We start from the raw sequence: 18843 nt of genomic DNA, 5'->3' as shown, positions 1-18843 counted from the left end.
CAGCCGTAGCCTCTGTGGGATCGAGTCACACGTCCACGGGTGCCACGGAGTCTTCTCCTGTCCACGTCTCTGACAATCGTGGGCGGCTCCGGTGTGCTCGAACCTCTGGTGGTATGTGGCGAAGTCGCCGGGTCCAGAAATTGCTGCCATCAATGTGCCAATATCGAGTCGGTCGTGTTCCCTGTAGTCCTTGAACTTCCAGGGTTCGACTGGCTCTGGCTTGTCTATATGGGAAGGCCCGTTCTGCGCCCCCACCACGTCTTGAACTCTGTGGCGGCCTACTCCCGGCACCACCGTTTTGCCCTGGAGAGCGACATCTCGAGTCCGCCAACTTCAGTCCCAGCAACCCCTCTGGCTAACCGGTCGGCTCTTTCATTACCGGGGATGTTCTTGTGGCCCGGTACCCATCTGACTCTTGCCTTTGGCGCAAAGAGCCCGCCCTGTCTCAGCTTCCAGCTTGCCAGGAGTCGTCTCGTCTCGTCAATGGCTGTTTGGGATGTCCCCAGGTCGCCCTCTTCTGCGTTCAGACGGTTCACAATGCCCCTATTGTCAAGACACAGGTAGAGGTCGCCAGTCGTCTCTTACGGTGGCTCGTGGGCCGCTTGCACGGCGTGTAGGGCTGCGATTGCCTCAGCGTCAGCCACTTCTTACCAGGTGCCCAGTGTTTTACTACCTTCGGCGCAGGTCGTATCCGCACCCCCACCTGCGCTCTTTGAGTCTTTATAGACGCCGATAGAAGCCCGCAGTCACCACATACGACCATAGCCTGTGGAAAATACGGGGTCCCGTCTGCTCCCCCCGAGTCAAGCCAATGAGCGCCGGATCAGTAGTATGGTGGGCGACTACATGCGAATCCCCGGTGTTGTATGTGATGATGTTCTCTTTTTGTCGTGATCCCCTCAGTACTTTGCGGTCATAAGCTGCGACACTTGGACTGACTATCACATACGACCATAGCTTGTAAAAAGCACGGGATCCCGTTCGCTCTCCCTTAGTTAACCTACAAAGCGCTGGACTAGTACTACGGTGGGTGACCACGTGGGAATCCCCAGTGTTGTATGTTCTTTTTTTTTTTTTTTGTATTTGCTTCACTATTTTGCAGCTCAACAGGTTGTCACGATGTCGATTTTGTGGATTGAGACGAAGGATTTTTTTTGCGTCGCTAGGGTAATGGTAGGGTTAGCGGTATCTGTATCGTCAAGTGATGTCATCGATCCCTAGATGTATGTTTATACGACTTGGAGACCCCACATGCATATGAGCATAGGTTTAGAATAAAGTAGATGCTTCACCCGTTCACTATTTACATACCTACATCAACATTTTCCTCGATTTTCAGAGGGCACCTTCGACATTTTGACCAAGCTAACAGCTACCATTATTGCAAACTACTTTACTTTATTTTCGCCCCCGACAGGTCCTGTCATCCCTAAGATGATCGCGTCCGTCCACGCGCCCGCGCCCGCCGCGCCCGCGTCCGCGCCTCCGTCATTGACGTACGCGCAGGCCACCTCGCCCGCCAGCGACCCCTCCCCCGTGCCCACCACTGTCCCCTCCTCCGCGTCGTTCTCGCCGAACCTCGCCGGCCAGGCCCCTCAGGGGCTCCCCTCTTCCGTCGCGCGCGTCGCGACAGGCGCAAAACGCGTCAGGAGCGAAGACGCGCCCCTCCCCCAAGAGGCTCACTACGCTCCCATCTCGCTCCCGGTCGGTCGCTTCCAGGCCCTGGCCGACAAGATCCGCACCAAGCAGGATGCGGAAGCGGCCGCGAGAGATCGCTTGGCCAGCATTTTCTTGACAATGGCCGACAACTGCCTGGCCTCCATGGCCCCCCACGCGGAGGCCTTCGCGTCTACCCGCCAGATCGTTAACGACCTGGCCTCAATCCTGGAGAACGGCCTGGTGGCCGTGATGACAGGTTCACCCCTCGCGCCCCCCACGGGCGCTGCCACAAACACCTCTCTCCCCCCGGCCGCACAGCCCGTGCCACCCGCCCCTAACACGGCCCCGGCCCCGGCCCCGGCTCCATCAAAGGCCCAGCCTGCACACCACCCCTCTGCTGCTGCTCCTGCAGCGCCCACCGAGTCCTCGGACAAGGAATCCTGGGGCACAGTCGCCCGCAAGGGCAAAAAAGCATCCAAGACCACCCAACCCGCCGCCCCCTCGACCGGAGCCCCAAAGGCCAAACAGGGCAATCCCAGCTCAGCCCCCAAGACCGCCCCCACCGACAACCGCCTTTTCGTGGTTGTGCCAACCGACTCCCCCCTCCGGAAGCTTTCGCCGGCCTACATCGTAATGAAGGCCAACGCGGGCATCCCCCGCGGTGAGGGCGCAGGCACCGCCACTGCCACCAAGACGGGCTTCGCCTTGACAGCCGTACGCGACGTCGGCAAATTCCTCAGCCACGCTGAGCGCATCCGCGCCAACCTGACTGCGGAGAAGGTTCACAAGAGGGATGCTTGGTCCAAGTACATCGTACACGGACTGCCCACCTCGATCACGGTCGAGGACCCCAAGACCCCCGGCGCCGTGATGCTCCACCGGGTCACCCTAGACGATGTCCGTCAGGATATCGAACAGGCCTTTGGTGTCGTCTCCGCCAGCGCCACGCTGTCAAAGTACGTTGGCAAGGCAGGCGTGCCCACCTTCCGCGCCCACATCGCCTTCCACGAAGGCCTGGTGTCCCCGTCCGCGGTTCCCCGCCGCGTAGCGACACTTGGAGAGCTGCACATGGTCTCCGCAGACAACACCCTGGAGCGCTTCCCGTTCTGCACACGCTGCCGGGTCCGCCACTTTGACCGCAAATGCCCGGCCGATACCGAGACGCAGTCGTCCACCCCGGCTGCCGCCGCCCAGGGAGACAAGGCCCCGTCCCCAGCGCCCTCCCAGGCGCCTTCCACGGCCGTCACCTCGGCCCCCCCGGCCCGGCCGTCGTCACAGACGAAGAGCCCTTCAAGCTCCCAGGCTTCCCCCTCCCCTGCCTCCTCGGCGCCCAGCCAGCCATCGACCGCCCCATCACAGGCCGCCCAGCTGCAACCCTCCCCCCTGCCCACCTCCAGCGTGTCCCCTGAAACACGGGATTCAATGCAGGTAGACGACAATGACGAGGAACTTCTGTAAATGTTAGGACACCCTAACGACACAGTATTGCAAATGATTTCTGCGAATGTGCAAAGGTCCTGGACCTGTGCACAGTCGTTGCTACACAAGGCGCATGAAGACCAGGTGGATGTGGTCTGCCTCCAAGAGGCCCCGTCTAGCGCAGACCCGGGGAACAGAACGTTCCCTAGGCACCCCTCCTATCAGGTAATAGTCCCGGAGGGTAACTGGCGCTCGAATCCCCGAGTCACCACATACATTTCGACAAAAAGACACGGGCTTCGCTTCCAAAAGGCCTACATGAGGGAAGAACACCAGGATGTCATCATTGTGGAGGTCCTAATCGGGGGGCACACGTACAGCATCGTAAACCTTTACAATGCCGGGACAGGTTCGGCTAGGACAGGGGAGGCGCTTCGTCTTCTGACCAGCATGCAGCCAGGGCCGCGGTCTGTGGTAGTGGGCGACTTCAACCTCCACCACAGTGCCTGGGACCCCCGATGCGCCACGGACGACAACGACGCCGAGCTCCTACTGGCCTGGATGGAAGAGCGAGCCCTTCTGCTGGGCAACGCGGATGGGGAGCCAACCCACGAGTCAGGGAGTGTCATAGACCTTACCATAATGTCGTCGCCTCTTTTTGTCACCGGGGCGAGCGTGGAGCTACGGGACGATCTGACATGCGGAAGTGACCACTTCCCGCTCTTGGTGTCCATCCCGCTGCCAGGGCACACAGTGGTCCCGAGCCCCGCAGGGCGCTTCCTCATGGATAAGCTTGACAAAAAGAAGTTCGACGCGGCATGCAAGGCCGGCGCGGCTCGCCTGGACGACCTTGTGAGAGAGTACCGGAGGTCAGACGGCCAGATCCCGGAAAAAAAGCACATTGACGACTTCGCGAGACTGCTACAGGATGTGATCCTGGACGCCCTGGTCGCATCAACGCCCAAGTCTCTGGGCAAGGCCAAGAGCTTCCCATGGTGGAACAAGGAGTGCAGCGTCGCGCGTGCGGAGCAAAGCGCAGCGCGGAACAGGGTGGAAAAGGCAACGACACAGGCCGCAGCACAAGAGGCCAGGACCGAACGCCGCGAAGCCAAGAAGCGCCTCAGGCGCGCACTCAGGAGCGCGGCTCGGGCTTTCTACGCCGACCTGCTGGCGAAGGTCACTGATACCCGAGACCTCTTCCGTATCGTGAAATGGAGGACGAAAGCTCCGCACCGCCACTCCCCAGCACTATCGCCGGCGGACGGAGCGGAGGCCACGGTACAAGACACCACGGAAAAGATCGCTCTCCTTCGCAGCGTGCACATGCCTTCCGCCCGGCCAGGGGACATCGAATCCCCCGCCCTGCAGGTGGAACCGAGGACCCGGGGCTCCAGGACGGAAGCCCCGCCGACACGCGCCCGAATCACCAGAGACGAGGTGGAAGCTGCTCTTTGGAGGCCGCGCAACACTGCCCCCGGCCCGGACGGCCTCTCGAACAACGTCCTGAAACTGGCCTGGCCCTCCCTCAAGCGGCAGGTCACCCATTTGTTCAACGCAAGCTTCTTCTGGGGCCACCACCCTGCCTCCTTCAAAGAGGCCAAGGTGATCGCCCTGCCAAAGCCCAACAAGAAGGATCGCTCGTCGCCACGGGCCTACCGGCTGATCTCGCTGCTCCCGACCCTGGCCAAGTGCCTGGAAAGGATAGTCGCCCGCCGTCTCTCGTGCTGGGCGCTGGAGGCAGGTCACATCCAAGACAACTACGCCGGTGCGGTTCCGGGGCGCAGCGCCGAGGACATGTGCCTACGCCTGGCGCACTCTCTCGAGCGCACAGCCGACCTCAGGGGTGAGTCTTCGGTCCTCACCTTTGATATCAAGGGGGCCTTCGACGCCGTGCATCCGAACCGCATGGTCAAACGACTGGAGGACCTGGGGTGCCCGGCTGGAACATGTCGATGGGTGTCCTCGTTCCTGGCGGGCAGGCGGGCTTCCCTAACCTTAGACGGCGTCTCTGACGCTCTCCAGCCAACAGGTGGCAGCCTCCCACAGGGCTCGCCCATCTCCCCAATCTTGTTCATGCTGTTCATGTCGCCGCTGTTCAAGATGCCACTCCCCTGCACTCTCCGTGGGTACGCTGACGACGGTTGCCTAGTCAACTCAGACTCGTCCCTCGAAGGCAACTGCTCGGTTCTCTCCCGCTCTCTGGAGCTCGTTGACAGCTGGTGCACGGACAACGGCATGGCGCTTGACCTGACGAAGTCCGAACTACTTCACGTGACGCGCAAGCGTCATGGACAAAACCCAAGCCTGCGACTCCCCGACGGCTCTACGCTGGAGGCGGTTAGCCCTCGCGAGACCTTGCGCTGGCTTGGCGTGCGCTGGTCACGAAACCTCTCCTTCGTGCCACACATCCGAGACGTGGCACAGAGGACGGCACCGGCCATTCGCGGCATCCAGATTCTGTCCGGGTGCTGGAAAGGCGCCCCGATCAAGGGCGCCCTCACGGCGGTCCGCGCATGCGTGGTTGCCAAGCTGTCTTATGCTGCGGCCACATGGTGGCGCCCAACCCCGCCCAACGCTCCGCTGAGCCGCGGGTTACTGGGGGCCTCAAGGCTCCTCGACCGCACCGTCCGCAGAGGCCTCCGCGCCGCCCTGCCGCTATATTGCACCACACCCTGTGCAATATACAACCTCGCATCGGGCTTCCCTCCCATGCGCTATGCGCTGGACAACCTCCTTGGGTCGGCTGCTCTCAGAGTCGCGCTGGCCCCGCCAAACCACCCCCTCGGCTCCATAAGGCCAATGTGGGGCATACTGGGTGAGCTCAGGAGTATGCTTCCATACGAGCTGTCCACGAGCTTCCCGCCGCCGTGCAAGGGCAAGCTACCTTCGACCCGGGCCCCGATCCGGGGTGACAAAGAGGCTGCCGCTGCAGCACACCTCGCTCTGGTCCGCTCCTCCCCCCCCTCAGACCTGTGGCTATACACAGACGGCTCGAAGCTGAGTCCGAACAGGGTTGGCGCCGGCTGGGTAATTATCCAGGGGGGACAGGTCCTGCTCTCGGGAAACCGCCCGGTCCCTTTCCGCGCCGAGGTGCACGACGCCGAAGTGCTGGCCATTGCCGAGGCCATAACCGCCGTCGACCTGCGGGACAAACCGCGGTGCCGCAAAGTCTGGATCTGTTCAGACAACATGGCAGCGGTGAGTAGACTCACGTCCCGGGACGTCAAGCCCGGAACCTCCGAGGAACACCTTCGGAGAGCCCAAACAATTTGCGCGGACTGGTTACGTCCCGACGCCAACCATCCGCGGCCAAGACCGTGGCCAGATGGAGCCATTAAGGTGGAAGCGATCTGGGTTCCAGGCCACTCCGATGTCGTGGGCAACGAGCTCGCCGACAGACAAGCCAGGTGGGGTGCAGACATAATCACCACAAGGACTGGCATGTCACTCTCCTGGGCACGCAGTGAATTCCGCGCCCGGGTCACTACCGCATTTCGCGCCTGGTGGGAGGCAGAGGGTCGCAACTCCAGACCTCACCTGCGCCGCCCGGTGCAGGCCCCGAAGAAGGCTTGGACAAGTCTCCTTGACGAGACCGATCGCAACCTCGCCCGCGCGGTGCTGACAGCTTTGTCAGGACACGGCGACTTTGCGGCCTATCACCGCCGTTTCGAGCACGAGGACGCCGTGCTCTCCTGTCCCCTCTGCGGAGCCGACACGAGCCCGGAGCACATCTGGGTTTGCCACCACAACCCACAGTGGGTGTCCAGCAGCTTCTTTCAGAAGTTGATCGGTACCAAGCGCGGAGCCTGCTGGCTGGCCGCCAAAGCAGCCAAAGCCCCCACGGCCCTGCTGGCTCACCGCCGCATGAGGCCGGACACGCAGGCGCAAGACGCGGCCCCTCCCGCGCCCCCTCTGCCACCTAGAGACGGCGTACCCTCGGGGTCTCCCCCTTAGCGCGTTTGCGCTGCCATCACCTCCTTTTTCCTACTTATTTCTCTCTTTGTTTGTACTTCCCTTTGTTGTTTCCTTTGTTTTTGTTTTTATGTTTGGTCTGCATCAGCGGCGAGGCCAGGATTCTGGGCCAGGTTTGGGGCCACACAAGCAAAGGACAGCCTCTGGGCTGGGCGGGTGGACACACTTTAGTCATTACACTTTGTGCGGGGGGTTTCTGTATGCATGGTTTGGATTTTAGGTTTCTGTTTCTGTATGTAATTTCTGGTACTACTTGTAATCCCCTGTCGTATGCCGAGAATACCTCGCGAGTAGACAGGTAAATAAAGAATCAATCAATCTATTTACATACCTAGATCTTGGTTAGGGTTCCAACCAAATAACACGTGCACATACGAAGAGTCTCGCCGCGATAATATGACGCCAGAGTTGGAGACCTGTCATGCGGCAGGGCTGGCTTGAAACTTGCTGCATATGTTGCTGTGTAGAGAGGAAATCATGAGGCCCTTGTAAATTCGATGGTTGAATAAAATAGCAAGATTGGGCGGGATTTGGCGTCATAGGTAGTCATCTCCAACTGCTATTAATGGGTGCTGGTCATTATAGATCATGCAACAAATCCAAATAGGTAATACAGTCGAACAAGTGACCAAGAGCCGATGAAGAGTATGCGGACAGATGGACAAAAGGCAATACTCTTTCTATATACAGCCAGGAATCAAGCCAGCAACACTGAGTCAAGTTGGTTGAGCAACGATGTTATGCTGATAAGAGCAGGGGAGAAGATAGCCAAGGGTCGCAGGTCGCAAAGGAATGTGGCTGCATCAATTTCGTCGTCTGGTCACAAGGGTCTCTTTCAGGAAACCAAGAAGGTATTAGATCAAGTAGTTAACTATCTAAAGGGTGCTGGATTGATAGCGCCTTGGCTGGGCCAGTCGGGCACGCCAGCGAATGCGCCATTCTAGCACAAGTTGTAAGTCAACATAAGCCAGGGGGGAATTAGCCTGCGATAACAAGCACGTGCTTTTCAACAATGAAAGAAAGAGTTAACGACACAAGGGCGTGGCGGGGCGGTTTGACAAGGCCGATGATGAATCATACCGGTCAAAGCATAGAGAGTCATGGTGAATCATATCAGCGAGGCAGTACAAGTACAAGTACAAGTATTACGACGCCACGCACACACACACCATGTAACTATGCTTGTATTTGTAAACTGGGAGCAACAGAGGGGGATGTAATACGCAGTTGTGTATGTAGGTACCTGTGCCATCTGTCGGCGAGGAGGAGTCACAGAGGATTGCGCAATAGCAAGTGACAACATAGCACGGCGAAACGTGCTGGAGACCAAGTAATACCTAATACCGTAATGCAGGGCTACAGCACACATGTGTTTATCGCTTGGCTACAATATGCGCGCATTGATTGCGATGTGAGAGCAGAAGGGTAATTGTACAAGTATGTACAGGTACAAGCTTATCCGTCTTGTTAGTCTAAGTGATAGCGTGCCCCTGGCCACTCATAGTAGTTTGTTTCGGGTTGGCTAATCGGCTGCGCTCGCTCTATGAAGCTTTAGCTCGGCCATTTTGTTTTGTTTTGATGCTGTTCTTTGCTGCCAGATTGTTCTTTGGAGCCTTCTTTGTTCATCTGACCAGTGTAGATCGTGTATATAAAGACGCCCTTTCCTACACTGCACCTGACTTGCTGTCTTTTGGTATTCCCCTGTTAGTCTATCAACACTTTACTCGCCGGGCTGTTTTGTCTTTGTCAGCCGCTGCCTACAAGCACAAACATACAAGTGCAACCACCGACATACATGACTACATAAACAGGCCTCTTATCTCTCCTCTGTTTCTGTTCTCTTGGTCTCTGTCGTTTGCTTTGCTCCTCTTCTTTCTTTTTCTTGACATATACTCCTCTTACTAGTTAGCCCTTCATCATCACCCACTTACTACGTACCCACACTATATCTGCTGTCTCTGACATCATGGCCCCCGCCATCACGGACGTATCCACCCAATCGCCCTCCATAGAGCCCTCCGAGACCCTCTTCCAGCCAACAAAAACCTTCCCGTCCGACAACACCCACTACCGAAAGCGCATATCACTGTCCTACCTCCGCCGCCTCGAACAGAACCCAGACCGCACACGCAAGGATGGCACTCCCGTCTACAGCCAGTCCATCGGCAACATGAGACACAATATCTCGCCCTACCCAAACCGCCCCAAGCCGCATTGTCTTGAGTGCAACTCGCGCCACAAGCGCTTCGTCCGCAAGTCGAACAGCCTCGAGATGCTAGAAGAAACGTCATTGGCGTATAACATGTCTTTCGAGCTGCCTTCTGATCGCCAGCGCAAGAAGAGTGTGCTAGAGGCTGTGAGAGGCCTCCATGCCCAGTCTGCCGAAGAGTCCGTCGCCGATGCAGCCAACCTTGTACCTGAGATAGCCACAGAGAGCGATTATGCAACAGCTGTGGCGCTACGCGACTTGTACTTGTCAAATGACACGTCCATGGAACGCGGTGCCGAGTTCAACTTCAACTATCTGGTGCCCTCGGGCCCGGAGTTTGTGGTTAAACAAAGCAAGCCCAAGAAGAGCGGCAAGGGCCACGGCAAGCGAACATCAGCCAAAGCCAGAGCCAGCAAGCCGGGCCTTTCCGCAGTCTCTGGCAATGGTAAAGCCACCACCAACGCCTCTAGCTCACACCCTCTTGCTATTTTCAAGTGGGAAACTTGGCTAGCTGCTGCTGCTGGCTTTGGGGCAATGGTGTCGGGCTCTCCTCATGATGTGCCTGAAACTGTCTCGGACCACGGCGAGGACCAGGACGACGGCTGGGATCTCCTCTCGGTTACATACTTGGATGAAACCACAGGAGAAAACGAGGACGACTCGGCTGAGACGGAGAGTGGACATCCAGGTCCATGGGTGGTGTTGAACTCTGATACTTGAGCATCTCACGCGCATATCTTTCGCTCCTTTGTCGCTGCCTCTATCAACTATCCCTCCATTCTCGCAGATTCTCCCACTTTCAACGCTCTTCCATTCTTACTTTTTTAGCCTTACAGTACCTCTTATTCTGAATCCAGTCAGTCTCACAACTCCTTCACTTGTACCAGTTAGTTAGCCTTGTTTTGCTTTCTCCTGTCTCTCGGGCCCTATGCCAAAGATTAGTCCGGGATTTTTATTTATTTTACTACTATCCAATAGTTATACCAACGGTTATGTGATCATCTATTCTCCTGCTTTGGTGTTCTGCGACGTGCAATTTGACCTGTAAATCGGCTTCTATCCAACTGGAACGTTCCAAGTTTCCTCTCAACCTGAGCCCATTCACTCTTGTCTGCCATAAGCGCATAGCCCAAATATTCCTGAAACTCACACCTCTGTCGCAGTGGCTGTGTCAACCTCACTCGTGAGAAGGAGGAGGGGATGGTCACGTGGGAGGCAATTACATCATCATTGAATGAGACAAAGTGGTCACAAATGAGGTCGTATTTAGCTATACAATATGTGCATCCATACAGTTAGCCAAGACGTTGACGAATAGTTACAACAACAATTTATAGCTAACCCTACGAATGTCATTTGATGAATGTAGGGTTGGGCTAGCTGGGTCCACGTCCGGAATGGGAAGCTCAGGAATACGAAGTCAATCCCGATGAAGCTATCCGAGAGGTTGGTCTTCCGCCCGCGACCTAATCACGGGCTGATGTTGGCCCAGGCCAGCTACAGAATTACTATAAGAGGCTCGGAGTGATAAATGCGGAGCATCATTCTGTTGAGTGCGTGATCTCATGTGTGTATGTACATACAGACAGTGAATAGGAGTTTTGTTTGATAATAACTTACCCAGCAACGCAAACAGGCCAACAGCATCAAGAAACTGTCTGGTTACTTGCAACTAGTTAGTTATATCGACGTTGCCGGAGGTCAGTCGAAATCTAATGGGAATGGGGTTTCAAAGTCTCTCCAACTCAGATGGTCAGGCCAGCTAAGTATGCATGCGCATAGCCTACGTCAAGCATGTAATAATGGAACGTTGGGAAAAGCCTCCCTCACCGCTTGAGTGTGTGGAATCTAGATACTGTGTTGAAACTTTTGCCTTGTCCTTTTGCAAAGCGAGCCATGAAGGCGCTGGAATGCGGAAAGGGCACTCTGTAGTATTTGTACAGATACCCAGCTCCATTTTAGGCTATCCTAAATACGCTTTCGTACAGGTTGGCCTGTTTGGTCTGCCAAGTCCTGTCTGTTCACTTCGAAAATCTTTGACAAGCGACGTTCATGGGGCGGTGCTTCACGACTTATGAGGAGAGCGATCGTTCCCTCTAGGTCAAGAGGCTTCGGATATATACACGCTTGGGCCATATATTGCAGCAAAATATTGGTCGCGGTAACAAACACGTTTCCCTTCTTGCGGATAGACTCCCGCAATTATTACTCGAGAGGCATAAATTGGACAACCATATGGCGACTCGGGCATAAAAATATCCCTATATTTGAAACGCTGCTATCACAACACAGGTTAGCAAGGTCTAGCAGCAAAGGGAACCTGTGAGAATGAGCTATGCGGGTAGTGGCAAGTCCAGTAGGTGTAGGTACTTGATATCAAACGACCAGAAGTCCAAGATCAAGAAAGACAGCACTGGCTTTGTCAAAGACCCGGGGCTTGCACTGATGTAGGTACGGAATTTTACATGTGGAAAGAAAAGGGACTTGCAAGCTGCTGCAGGCACAGACCGAGGATGCATGTCATCTTTGTTGTGTAGTAGTGATCAAGCGGTGCTACGTGAGCCTACATCTGTATGTATGTACAAGTAGGTGTATAAGTAACTAACTACTTGTAATAGTTGATATAGCTAACGTACATCTGGATAGTTGTATGAAGTTTTTTTTTTTGGCGATGTTGAATACGCTAACCCTATTAATGGTATATGATTTCAGGATGGAAATGAGAACTCAGTACTAGGGTTGCAACACCCAGAACCCACCCATCTATAGGGATCAGAGGGGGATCTTCCGAATCTGCACATGACCGACATGTTTTTCCTTTCTCAGTCTGTATGGATGGGATGGAGCTGTGCGTAGGATGCTGGGCAGTACTGAAAAGGTCACGGCCACAGTGTTGCATCGCATTGCATGACATGGGAGCGGGTGGGTGGGTAGGGCCATACATGTAACTATTGCATTTGGGGATAGTGAGATGGAATTGACAACTTGGGAGACCAGGACAAGCCACGCCGAGCGAGGGAGCTGCGAAACAAGGCCCAGCGAACAGAGAACATTGCGCAGAATGCATGGAAGCACAGGGCGAATGCCATCGAGACAGAGACACATGTCCCAGCTGTTCAACGCCTGGTCTGCCGGTTGGCGATGTAAGGGGGCATCTGTAGCGCATTGCTCAGAATGTTCGAAGCTGGGGATGGGGATGGAGGAGGACCAGGCAGAGAGGCCCAGAAGAGCCCAGAGCCCCAGAAGCCCACACTTTCATGGTAGAGCTCCACCCGGTGCCAATGGCTATGGACGGGCTTGGCTCGTGGCCAGCAGCGCGGCCAGCTCATATGCCAATGTGTGTCGTGTCGAGGTTCATCTCTGTGTGTCACTGTGGCTCGCGGGCGGGTCTGCAACATGTCACCCAACCTCCTTGAAAAAAAGAAGAGAAATGAAAAAAAAAGTCGACATAGGCCGTGTCCCAGCAGGTGTCAAAGTGCCAGAAGGCCTCATATTAGCACGCACTCCCTTTCCTGTCCACTGTAATTCCCTGTCTGATTTCCCCAGCCCACCCTTTAAAGCACAAGTCCACTGATAGGAGGGTTCGTTCCTTCCTGTTCCTTGGGCTTAGCTTAGGCACTGGCACTAGACGGCAACTGCACGCACACAGCAACTACAGTTACTCTTGTACTGAACAACTGCACGGCAACAGCAGTAACAACAATAACAAGCAACAGCAACTGCTCTAGATCCCTGATCCTGCAGAGACGCGAGCGCTATTTTCCCCCGTGCCCCCTTCTTTCTGTCTTGGGCTTCACCTTTTGGCGGATGGCCAGGGCCCTCTATATTCTGTTCTCAGTTCTCAGTTCTCTGCCCTTCTCTTCTCCCTCTGCTTTTCCTCTCTTCCTCCTTTTTATTTTCTTAATTTCTTGCTCTTCGCTCCCTTCTTCTTCCTTCCCGCCGTCAATAATTTCTCTACTAACGACACAGCAAACAGCAAAGTTGCCTCAGACGCCGCCGCCGCCGCAGCAGCAGCTTTGCAGCCAAGTCACGATTCTATCATCTCGTGCTGCGCAGTATTTCTTCTTCTTTTATTTTTCTTTTCCTTAATACTTTCAGAGGCCCTCCTGTCTTCATCGCCAAACTGCCCTCTTTCATTCTACTCTTCCTCATCCTGTTTCCCCTCTATTTTGATCTGGCCCTCTCTGCCTTTTTTGTTACCCTGCATTTACTTGGCTTGCGACAAACCCACACATGACAACAAACCCAAAGAGGGGAACCAAAATCAACTGGAGGTGACTAGCCTGGCCTCATTCGAACATCACGCATAAGACGCCAGAGAAAAATACACGAGGTCAGCCTTGAATCTTTCCTCCAGGGCCTTATCGCCAACGCCACGCTCTGTATTTCGGCATTACGTCTTTTTTTTTTCCTGGCGCCTCTCTTCGCCGTCTCCTGTCACGAGCCACACGCCCTGCTATTTCTGCCGACGCACGGTCGCATACCGCTTTGCTGTTTTCCTCCTGGATTCCCCATTACCCACTTCGTTTCGCCTTGGATGCATCTACGATAACAACGCTTCGTAATTCATTAACGACCATCTGCCATTATTACCACATCACCAACATCCCGTATTCATCACAATCATGGATATGCCCTCTTCGCCGCCCCCTGGCGGTGCAGAATCACTCGCATGGTACAAACTTCAGTACGAACAACTGGAATCCGAGCTGGTAGAGTTCCGGGAATCCAGCCGGGAACTGGAGGCTGAACTCGAAAAGGATATCGAGCTTGCCGAAAAAAGAGAACGCATCCTCAAGGAGCGCGCGGAAACACTTGGCTTCGAGGTCGAGGAGTGGAAGGTATGTCACGGAGCCATTTTATACCGTCTAGCTATCGTCATCTATCGTGTGTTTGTTTGACCCCTTACTGACTCGCTTCTCCAGCGCAAATATAAGGAGTTCAAGGCCGAGGCCTCTTCGTCCCAGCAGGCCCTTGAAAAAGAGATCACGTCTCTTCGCGACACAAACCGCAAGACCCAACTCAGACTCCGTGAAATCGAAGTTGCCAATGATGACTATGAACGTCAAGCCCGAAATACTACGTCGTCGCTCGAAGACATGGAATCAAAATACAACCAAGTTATTGAACGTAGTGTCATGCTTGAGGAGGAGATGAAGTTCATCGAACAAGAGCGCGAGCAGTCGCGCATTGAAACACAGCGGTTGCGAGCTGAGCTCAATGATCTCAAGATTGAGTCCGAGCTTCTCCAAGACAAGATCAAGAAGTATGAAGACAGACAGTTTGGTGTCGCTTCACCCGATGTATCCGTCATGTCTTCGCCCATGTTCGACAAGAATGTCCACGGTTCTCCCGGCTCTACCGCCAGCTCCCCTCTCATCAGCACACCCCCTGATTCCGCCATACCGCCCATTGATCCACCGTCTCCTCCCATGTCCGATGCCTCTGGTGCTCAGGTCCACAAGCCCAAGATGCCTCTTCGCACTCCTACCCTCACTACCAGAAGATCGCGTCTTCCAAGTCTTTCTGCAAGTGACAGCACTACACCCAAGCCCCGTTCCAAGATCTTTTCCACATCTGTCAGTAGTGGTAGACCGCCTACTTCTGCTACAAGCACCGCTGCCAGCAATCGCAAAGTTTCAACTGCCAACCTTAAAACCCCCAGTACCACCACTCGAACGACTACTAGGACAAGTGGAAAGGCTCCTGCCTCCAACTCGCTGTCACATATTCGCTCACTGACTGCCCAGATGCAACGCCTTGAAGCGCGTGTGCACTCGGCAAGATCAAAACTTCCTGCCCCGGTCAACACTCCTCCCCGGGGCGCCTCGCCGCGAGAAAGTCACATCCCTTCTACAATAACAGTGCGGTCGCGTAAGAGGACATTGACATCGGCGACGTCATCCGTTGTCTCTGACGATTCCACCACCCCTTCGATACCTAGGATGCCGGATTCTTCTACCAGAGCCAGCGCCAAACACGTTCCCAGGCTTAGTAGTTCTGGCGTTGGCCGCTTGAGCTTTGGCCCACTACCGAACCGTAGTCCCAATACCGATACCGATACCTCCATCTCCCGCCCAAGTTCAAGAACTAGTATTTCTTCGGGCCTTGGGCGTCCCTCGAGCAGATCAGAAATAGCCCGACCTGTTTCCCGCACGAGTACAACAAGCTCTCGGGCGCCATATGCTCGGCCTAGGAGTTCGATGAGTGGTAGCGTGGCTGGATATGGGCATCGTTACAGTCGCAGCAAAGGCACCGTTGATTTTGATATCAATGACGAGAGCGAGATGCGCACTCCATCCCGAAAAGGCGCATACACCGCCAAAGTCGATTTTAGTGCCTCTGTTGGCTCTGCTCATGGTATTCCAGCACATAGTGCCATCCCTCTACCCGGCCTACGAAGACAAAGTGTCGGTCGCAGAACTAGCAGCGGTGTGCCATCAGCGACCTTTGTACCTTCGGGCACCCTTGCTGAGCTAGAAGAGACATACTAGCGGCGACATCTTCTAGCTGTTTAGCCGTTTTCTGCTCCATTTAAGTGGGATAAATCTTGCTTTTTGCGAGGCTTTTTTTCACTGCTCAGTGTGTCTTTTAACCCCCCCCCCCCACGCCATTCACCCAGCTCTCGTTGTATTGCTCCCTTTCGCGTTGCGTTCTTAGATCGCATTATACCCTCTTGCTTCTTTCTCTTTTTCTCATTCTCATGTCCCTGTCTCTCGAACTCTTCATGTTCCTGATTCTTTTCAAGTATGGCTGGGTGGCTAGGTTGGTATGGGTTCCTCCCTCCACAAAACACTTCTAGGTGCACAGAGGCGGATATGGCTCTGCATCTCTTTTTTTATTTATTGGTTTAGTTATGACTTTCCTAGGCACATGGCCATTTAGAGATGCTAGGTGATTACCACCATGGGAGGCACATTCCGTTGTCCTGGGAGAGCTATCAGGCGGTATTATCATCCCCATCGCACCAACTGACATGTGCTTTTTGTTTTTTCTTGTCTCTTTTCCGCATCGCAATAACGCTTACGATGAACGCTTCTGAATTGATTTTAAGTCCTCGACGTCTTCTTTTACTACTTCCTTTTTCTTCTCACCCACTCTCTTTTTTTTTTCTTTCTTTTCTTGTTCACCGGCCATCTTGCTTGCCAAATCTTGGTCATGATTCAGCTCCTGTCTGGGTCCTCCCGACTATTTCTGCTTTCGAACTTTCTTCCCCCTGGCCGGCTCGTATACTGAGTGGTTCTGCTTTTAGATACCGTCTTGCTGGGTCTTTCTTTCGCCCTATTTATAGTCGGATACCGAGAGAAGAGTTGTCTTCGAGATGAATGTCTACAACCACAAAGAGGAAGCTCAAGCCCCAGTCAACCAAGCTGTCTCTTGTCTTCCAAGGCCCTACTATACATCTCCTTTGTTGTCTCTTTTGTTTCTTGGGTGGTTGGCAACTACAAGTCTTATATATACACCATCATGTTTCCTTTGTTATTCAAATACCTGCATTCTTCATATTTCTTTTTCAGTTGCTCTTGTCTGTGTCTGTTGAATAAGTAACGTACGTGTCGTCGAAGTGATCTGAGTTGAGTATGACATTTCATAGTAGTTACGTAGACAAACCCTATATAACCCTACCTATGGTAGAACTGGCTGCATGAATTGTGAAAATCGCGATTGTGAACCTACATGAATCTGAATAATATTTCTTGTATGCACACATGTAGTTAGTTCAATCACTGGTCTAAGCTTTTATGTATACATCAAGTTTCTGTGCTATCATTCCTTCCAAGGTCTTGCATAACAATTCTAGCAAACCCAAGAGGACTAAAGAATGGGTTTTTGAGGAAGTTGAGTTGGGGTTGGGGCGCGTGCATGGTTCACTGACATGCGTGTTGTTGTTGAGTCTTAGGATTCCCTTAGCCCTCCTATACTGGTCTACATAGGTCTTGTTTATTTTTCCCCCGACTGTTTCAACACTAGTCCAGCCTTGCTCAAGTGTACAGACAAGTAGACACACAGGGCACGCCAGAAGCATTCAATACGTCCATGTGTTCTAGAACAACGGAGGTCTGGCGGTGCTATCTACGGAGAAAAGGATTCAGGTTCTCCGGGAGGTTCTGGGAGTGTGGACTGGGGGTAGGGGGACGAAGACATTGAAAAAGAAAAGGATTGACGTGCCTTGTTTCTCTTCCTCATTGCTCCGGCATCCAGTGTGAGGCCCGGAGTTGCATGTTGGGGATTTGCGGGCCTCCTTGGAAATCCTGGGTGATCTTGATAGCGAGTTTTCCCCTAGTTATATTTGCTTGCCACTGGGATTTGGCATGTCCAGGGCCGAGAAGTCTGCCACATGACGAGGCAGTAGACACGCATAGCGAATGGCTTGGCCTCAGTCTCGGATACTTGACGGTGAATATGAAATCGACAACATATTTTTCTTTTTCATCTACTGTAAAAATACAGACACACTTTCGCAGGAGTGGCCCGTCGTTAATGGATCCACGATTCCGCTGCTTCCTTGCTGGGCAGGTGGGTGGTTCTTTCCCCATTCCCCCACTTCTTTTCTCCATTCCCATCCATTCTTCAAATCTGTGCAACAAACCCACTCTTTCGGTATCTTTGCGTGGTGCATCTCCACTTTTGAAGCTGTCTTTTAGACACACGGTCTAGACCAAGTCTGCTTGGACAGCAGTACAAAACTGGCGGAAAGCCTGCTTGGGCTTTGAGTTGAACGGCTGTTGAATGGAATTAAGCCCAAAGGGGTTAGTTAGGCGAGGCCAAGCAGCAAGCTGCCCTGGCTTGATTTTGCAATGCACAAGAAGCGTTGAGGTTGAGCTTATAACCCATTGAACAATGCGCCAGGGCTGCTAATAGCGTGGTAAACTGCAGGTTGGCAGCGGATGTTTGGCCTGGGGGCTTCTGTAGCGCACCAGAAAGGCTGCTCTCAACCCAGCCTCTAAGCTGTCTTCAATGACGATGATAGGATTATCCCCTGGCATCTCGGACCTTCCCCTCGACGGACGGGATTCAAGCCATTGTCCTACACACCTTCTGGAGACAGTGCCTGGAAGCCCGAGTCGGACTTGGTTGTGGGAGGCTTGCTGCTATAAAACAGCGGACCATTTTGGTCATGAAGCGGTGGTTATTCGAGAGCCAAGTTTGGTAATCAAGCTGAAGTTTAAAGTTCCCCAACAGTAGCAGCCCACCTAAATCCCATCCCTAACAAAGCCATGGCCCCAACTCTTGTCTGACCTTCACCCATTACAGTGGCCAGGGAGTCCACCATAACTTGTCCTACACGCAAGCTCACAAGGCAGGTGTTTATTCTTTAAGCGACCCGTAGTGTGCTGTAGGAAGTGCGAACTGGAGATCTTGGGTATATTTCGCATACATCCCCGCCCCTTGCGATTTGTAGACTTGTGGACGCCTGTCTGTCTGTCTGTATGTTGGCAACCTCCTCTCGCGGCGGTGTTTGCGCGGCTCGGGTACCTGGAGCTTGAATCAGAATCATTTAAATAGTCCCTTTTTTCTTTCTTTCTTTTTGACATGGGATGACGGAGCAACTCGAGAAGGGGGCCACTGGATCAGGTACCAAT

At 54.0% G+C, this 18843-nt stretch overlaps 4 protein-coding genes across 4 annotated transcripts; all 4 read left to right on the top strand.

Annotated features, from left to right (window-relative positions):
* Nucleotides 1–1434: 1434 nt before the first annotated feature.
* BROUX77_002874 (uncharacterized protein) lies at nucleotides 1435–3117 on the top strand (the record flags this gene model as incomplete). The annotated part of the gene is made up of 1 exon (XM_073747462.1): nucleotides 1435–3117. The coding sequence occupies one exon, from the start codon at nucleotides 1435–1437 to the stop codon at nucleotides 3115–3117; it is 1683 nt and encodes a 560-aa protein (XP_073607956.1).
* A 411-nt stretch (nucleotides 3118–3528) lies between these two features.
* On the top strand, nucleotides 3529–7032 carry BROUX77_002873 (uncharacterized protein; the record flags this gene model as incomplete). The annotated part of the gene is made up of 1 exon (XM_073747461.1): nucleotides 3529–7032. The coding sequence occupies one exon, from the start codon at nucleotides 3529–3531 to the stop codon at nucleotides 7030–7032; it is 3504 nt and encodes a 1167-aa protein (XP_073607955.1).
* Nucleotides 7033–9016: 1984 nt separating this feature from the next.
* BROUX77_002872 (uncharacterized protein) lies at nucleotides 9017–9979 on the top strand (the record flags this gene model as incomplete). Its single annotated transcript, XM_073747460.1, has 1 exon — nucleotides 9017–9979. The coding sequence occupies one exon, from the start codon at nucleotides 9017–9019 to the stop codon at nucleotides 9977–9979; it is 963 nt and encodes a 320-aa protein (XP_073607954.1).
* A 3905-nt stretch (nucleotides 9980–13884) lies between these two features.
* Nucleotides 13885–15753, top strand: BROUX77_002871 (uncharacterized protein; the record flags this gene model as incomplete). Its single annotated transcript, XM_073747459.1, has 2 exons — nucleotides 13885–14100; nucleotides 14185–15753. The coding sequence occupies 2 exons, from the start codon at nucleotides 13885–13887 to the stop codon at nucleotides 15751–15753; spliced, it is 1785 nt and encodes a 594-aa protein (XP_073607953.1).
* Between the last annotated feature and the right edge of the window lie 3090 nt (nucleotides 15754–18843).

This window comes from Berkeleyomyces rouxiae (genome assembly GCF_048999995.1).
Source record: "Berkeleyomyces rouxiae strain 22BRR77 chromosome Unknown BrBRR77_ptg000002l, whole genome shotgun sequence".
Lineage (NCBI taxonomy): Eukaryota > Fungi > Ascomycota > Sordariomycetes > Microascales > Ceratocystidaceae > Berkeleyomyces > Berkeleyomyces rouxiae.
Note: the sequence above shows the minus strand (reverse complement) of the source record. Positions and strands in the feature narration are given on the sequence as shown.